Raw genomic sequence first — 5,158 nt, 5'->3', positions numbered from 1 at the left:
TTACATACGGCGGGAAAGGCCGATCCATTTCCCAGCCACCAGGAACCAAAGGAGTGCAGCAGCAGCAGCAGCAGTACAAGGCGGTATGGCACGTGAAACCGCACAAAATGACGGACAGGGAGATTCGCCTGTTGCCGAGGCAGGGCGCATACGCGGCCAAGTTCAGTGCGGAGCACAACCGATTCCAAAAAATGAGGATGCGGCGCCGCCACGCCGTGAAGATATCGCCACCTCGGGCTGGGTGAGGCTCCAAGTCTTTTCGCGCGGGCCTCCAGAAACACAGCGGAGCAACGGCGTAAGGCTTGATTTCGTTCCTCCTTTTTTCGGGTACATTCGACTCAAAGTAGGCTGTCTCCAGGTGAGGCAATGTGTGTGCTTCGTGTGCTGCCTCGGTGGCGGACTCGGCCTGTTCCATTTCGTGTGTCCATATCTTTTTGGAGCTGTCACGGCTGCCGCGCGGGATGTGGCGCTCAGCTGCTCGTAAGATGCCTCCGCGAGGATCCAACCATGTGGACGCGGTGGCAAGGAGGGTTTCACACAACGATGTAAAAGCAGGCCAACCCGCTTTACGCAGGGCAAGGGTGGCTTTCTTCCGTCAAGGCAGCGTGTTTGCTAGTCGTGGAGTCCCATCGTCCATCTCTACCAAGTAAGATATTCAGCAGTGGTCCGAGTCCATGTAAGGGGCGAATGTCCAGTGGGAGATGCGTAGGGCGCAATACGCAGCCACGTCAGGGGACGAGACATTACGATGTGTGATCCGTGTTGCCTGTGTCGGGTAATTTGCCAGCCAAAATCCATATCGATTAGAACAGCGGCGAGATTATCGCCTCCAGTCGTTGATGGTACATATGACTGTCCCAGAGTTCACGATGTAAATTCAGGTCACCCGCGATAATCTCTTCGGGCACAAGCGACAAACGATATTGATAAATGCGGATTATTGACCAATTGTTGTGGGAGGGTTGTAGAGATTCGCCACGCAAATGCTGCGACAGCCCGGCGGAAATACACGGACAGCAATGGTCTCCAGGAGGTCAGTGCCAGGGAGCGACGGGCGCTCGCACGGTGGAGAGTGGCGCACCAGAACGGCAACACCACCACCGCGCCCAGTGCGGGCCTGGAGGTAGTCATTATGGCCACATAATTTCGTCGCCACGTCACCACGGTTACTTATTTCCTGCAGAAGAACGGTGTCAGGTGGACGCTGCTCCAATCGCGCCGCAAATGCAATATTTTTCACGGACGAGAGGCCTGCAATGTTAAGCCGCCAAATATTGATGAAGCCATCCTCCTCGGTGCCAGGGTTCTTGTGGACGTCACCGCCACGGGTGATATCAACGGAGTGACCGCCGCGAAACGGTCGTGCAGTTCTGTCCGACAGTCTGCAGGCAGACCGCCTCACCTCCCCGCACCGGGCATGGCGTGGAACCTTCTCGGGGGGTGAAGTCACCTTGGTCTCCGTCGTGCTCGCGGCAACGCCCAGCTGCGGAGTTCCTATACGCAACCAGAGCCCCAACACCGCGACAAGGCGCAACGTCATCGCCGGGGACCGTGGATACTCGCAACGGATGGCGGTGTTGACATTCCCACGTCAGCCGGGATTGGCATACTGCTCTCATCCCCGCAACTTTCGAAGATAACAGAGAATGTCAGTACCAACTGCGGCACACGCCCATGCAGCCGCACGACGGAGCCCCGCGCACTGCTCCCGGCCATGGAAAGGCTGAGTATCCATCGTATCCAGCACAGGCGTAAAACCCTGCTTGTGGTTACAGACAGTCATTCCCTTCTAGCCGCCGTCACCAAGGGCCCGCACAGTCATGCCGACTGGACGGAGGATCGGCTCTGGCAGCGTCTCTTGACACTGACGCGTGCCGGCTGCTCCGTGCACCTGCAGTTTTGTTACGAACATTGCGGAGTACACGTTAACGAGCCTGCAGATCAGCATGCGACACAGACCACGGCAACCGGGCAACACACGGAGCATGGAATAGCACCCATACGGCACACGGACCTGCTGTCATGCATTAACACCCAGCTCACCAACAAGTGGCGTAGTACCATGCATCAGGACACACACCACTACCTGCTTGGCGGCGCCAGGCCATCAGATCCAGGCGGCAAGCACCTGATCACTCAGGAAGCCCTCGACCAACAGGAACGGACAAACACTGCACGGGAAGGGTGCGGGGAATCCGAGCTCTGGGGTCGCCTGTACTGGACTGTGAGAGACTGCACGAACCAACGCCGTTTCCGCAACATCTCACCGGAACACTCCGCTTTCATGCGCTCCAACGACGATCCCACCGCACCGGGACGGAAGCTGTTCCCCCGACGACAAGGGAGGCCGACGCACCGCCTGTGGAGAGACGGCCCTCCACACAGCGTCGGAAGAAGAAATGCCCGCACTGTGACGCCACACTGGTGGGACACACGAACCACGTCGGTCACTGTCGGTGCTTTCATCCGGAACACCCTCCACCGCTTCCCGACCTCCACCGCGATTGCTGCGACACGGTCCTCCCCACACACAAAAAGCACCGCACAGCACAGAAATCGCTGCGCACAAAACCCAGACGCTACTCGGCACCGCTACTCGCTCTGTAATGCCAGGAAGCGGTCTCTGCCACTGCAGGATCAGCCAGCTTCCACAGGCACGCCAGTTGACACGCAGGAAACCTTTCGCCATCTGCTTCCGGAATGTACAGACGCTCTGGCTGTGCGCCAACGGCTGGGCATCAAGAAGGACCTTCGCACCGAAAGCTTCTCCCAATGGCAGTTGCCTCATAGCAGGAAACTCATGTCGCTGCTCGACCACCTCCTCGGCACCCTGATGACATCGTGTGGCTAGACATGTCGGTAAGAGCAGGGAAAAATAATAATAATGAGCATTCCCGCCACTGTAGAGACGCGGTGCATCTTGCGATCCCGCTGGCGGCTCTCCTCTTCCACCGCTGTTTTTGCGCAAGAGGTCACCACAGTCATTTTTGTGGTTTGGTCGGCCTCGTGTTGCGCTCCGGGTTCTCCTCCTTCATCGCCCTGCGGTGCTTCCTTCGCCGTCCCTGGCACCTGTGACTGTCCCGTGACGGTTTGTTCCGAAGCCTGACTGCCCTGTGAGGTCCTCCCGCCACCAGCATGCACTCCACCTGCTGCCTGCTGAGATGCGTCGGAGCATGGGGATGCTGTGCCTGCAGCGTGCCCTCCGCCCAAAGACTCCGGTCCACTTGCATGCATCCGAGCAGCAGACACGCTGCCAGCGCCGGACGGATTGCAAGTGCCACTTCGCAGTGGGTCGCTGCTGGATTGGTCCTGTCTCGTCGGAGCAGTGAGTGCTCCTCCCGAGGTGGGATTGGGGTCCTCACCCGCGATCCTTCCCCCACCCTCCTCGTCTTCCTGATTGCTATTTTCCTCAGAGTTCACATTCCCCTTTCGTCCAGAGCCACCGGCCAAGAGTCCACCTTCCGCAGCCATCACACCCCGCGCGTGCCCAGCAGTCACCGCGCTATCACCCGCGGCCGCACACGCACCCCGTCGCAGCAGCCCTCACTCACACGCACGAGCAGCTGCGCATCACTGCAGGAGCCAACAGGACGCAGAGCACACGGCCAGTCATCATCACAAACAGTGGAGTCGCCTAACGCTGCGGAGCCAACCTGCGATAGCACGAGAAAAACAAAAGGAGACACAGCCGCTACACCACGCACAGCAACAAATGGCAGCACCCCAGCAGCAGCAGCGCACACACCACGAGACAGATGGAATCAGTGCGATTGCAGAGCTCGCACACCGCCCCGCAAACCACAAGTTTAAAAAGCAATAAAAAACAATAATTAAAAAACAATAATTAAAAAAAGAAAAGAAAAACAAACCCAGGGCTCCAGTGCGCATGCTTATGAGTGTGTCCGCGATGCGTTCAACGTGGCGGATGCGGGGCACAGCGCGGAGCACACAGCACGGCAGCGGAAGCAAGTGAAGCAAAACACAATCATTATTTCCTCTTATTTTATACGGTGAACCACAACACACACGCACAAATCCCCGCGGTTGAGTGCTGGCACGCACAGCCCGCACACACCTCTTCAGCCCAGAGCGGTGTACGCCAGCGCGGATGCGGCGAGCAGCAGCGGGGCACACACCCACGCAGAGCTGCTGAGGCTGCCGTCCATTTCGCGAAGACTTGACGGTGCGCGGGTGGTCGACACAGCTGGCGCCTCTGTAGTCGTAGTGCTTGGTGCCTGTGTTGTACTCGTGGTCGTCGTGGTTGGTGCCTGTGTTGTGGTCGTGGTGGTCGTAATGGAAAACCCTTCAGGCACAGGCTGAGCGGCAGATTGATCTGAAACGCACACGGATGGGCAGCAGCACAGGGCAAGCACCAACAGGGCGCACAGCAGACGGCACGTCATCATCATCGTGAGTGTGGTCGTTCAGTGGTGTGAAGCTGATCTGCACGGTGAGGGACATGGAGAGCAACAGGGGAGACGAGAGGTGCGGCAGACACACACAGAGGGCACACCACATGAGGAGAGGGCAGCAGCCAGGCATGCACCGTACGCCGCACACCACGCACGACACACACTCCAATCCACGGCAGCAGGCACACGCACACACCCCTGCCGCAACACCAACACACAGATGGAGGAGGGAGAAGCAAACAGGAGCGGCACACAAGGCTCCACCGCATGCACATACGGCGAGAGCGGTCCGTCGTGTCTGCACCCCTCACGGAGGGTGCGCACACACACAAGAAGGTGCAGCGCACACAGCAACACAAAAGCAAAGTAACAATAAAAAAGGAAATCCCCGCACACCACGTGGATTGTTGGTCCACGGGAAGTGCAGCCAATATTCACCACAAAGCAACACTTCAGTTGCCGTAGGCCTTCGCCCACATTCATCGCACTCAATTTCATGCAGGCCCGGCCACCACCGCAGCAGGAGCTGCTGCACACGCAACAAGAAACAAGAAAGGGAGGTGGTGTGGGAGACTACGGTGCTGCTGTCACTGCCGCCATGCGAAGCTGTGTTTATGTTGTTAGTGGCGGTGGCGGTGTCCCTCGTGAACCCCTCGCTGTGGGCTGCGGGGTAACTGTGCCGGCTGATATGCCTTCGATTTTGTTGTTGCATTCTTCTTCTCCACTTCTTCTGTGGAGGGTCACGG

General features: G+C 58.3%; 1 protein-coding gene and 1 pseudogene across 1 annotated transcript, besides 4 other annotated features; both read right to left on the bottom strand.

Annotated features, from left to right (window-relative positions):
- Nucleotides 1-1,548: part of a mobile genetic element that runs on past the window's edge.
- Nucleotides 1-5,158: part of a sequence feature (areas not merged during assembly with more than two copies in the genome that could not be assigned to a particular haplotype) that runs on past the window's edge.
- Nucleotides 1,549-2,876: a mobile genetic element.
- On the bottom strand, nt 2,876-3,616 carry Tc00.1047053506901.20 (annotated as a pseudogene).
- Nucleotides 3,816-3,853: a sequence feature (AT_rich).
- Tc00.1047053506901.10 (mucin TcMUCI, putative) lies at nt 4,080-4,409 on the bottom strand (the record flags this gene model as incomplete). Its single annotated transcript, XM_802494.1, has 1 exon — nt 4,080-4,409. The coding sequence occupies one exon, from the start codon at nt 4,407-4,409 to the stop codon at nt 4,080-4,082; it is 330 nt and encodes a 109-aa protein (XP_807587.1).

The sequence above is a fragment of the Trypanosoma cruzi genome, genomic scaffold, assembly GCF_000209065.1.
Source record: "Trypanosoma cruzi strain CL Brener 1047053517059 genomic scaffold, whole genome shotgun sequence".
Taxonomy (NCBI): Eukaryota; Euglenozoa; class Kinetoplastea; order Trypanosomatida; family Trypanosomatidae; genus Trypanosoma; species Trypanosoma cruzi.
This window is presented reverse-complemented; position numbering and strand designations above follow the sequence as displayed.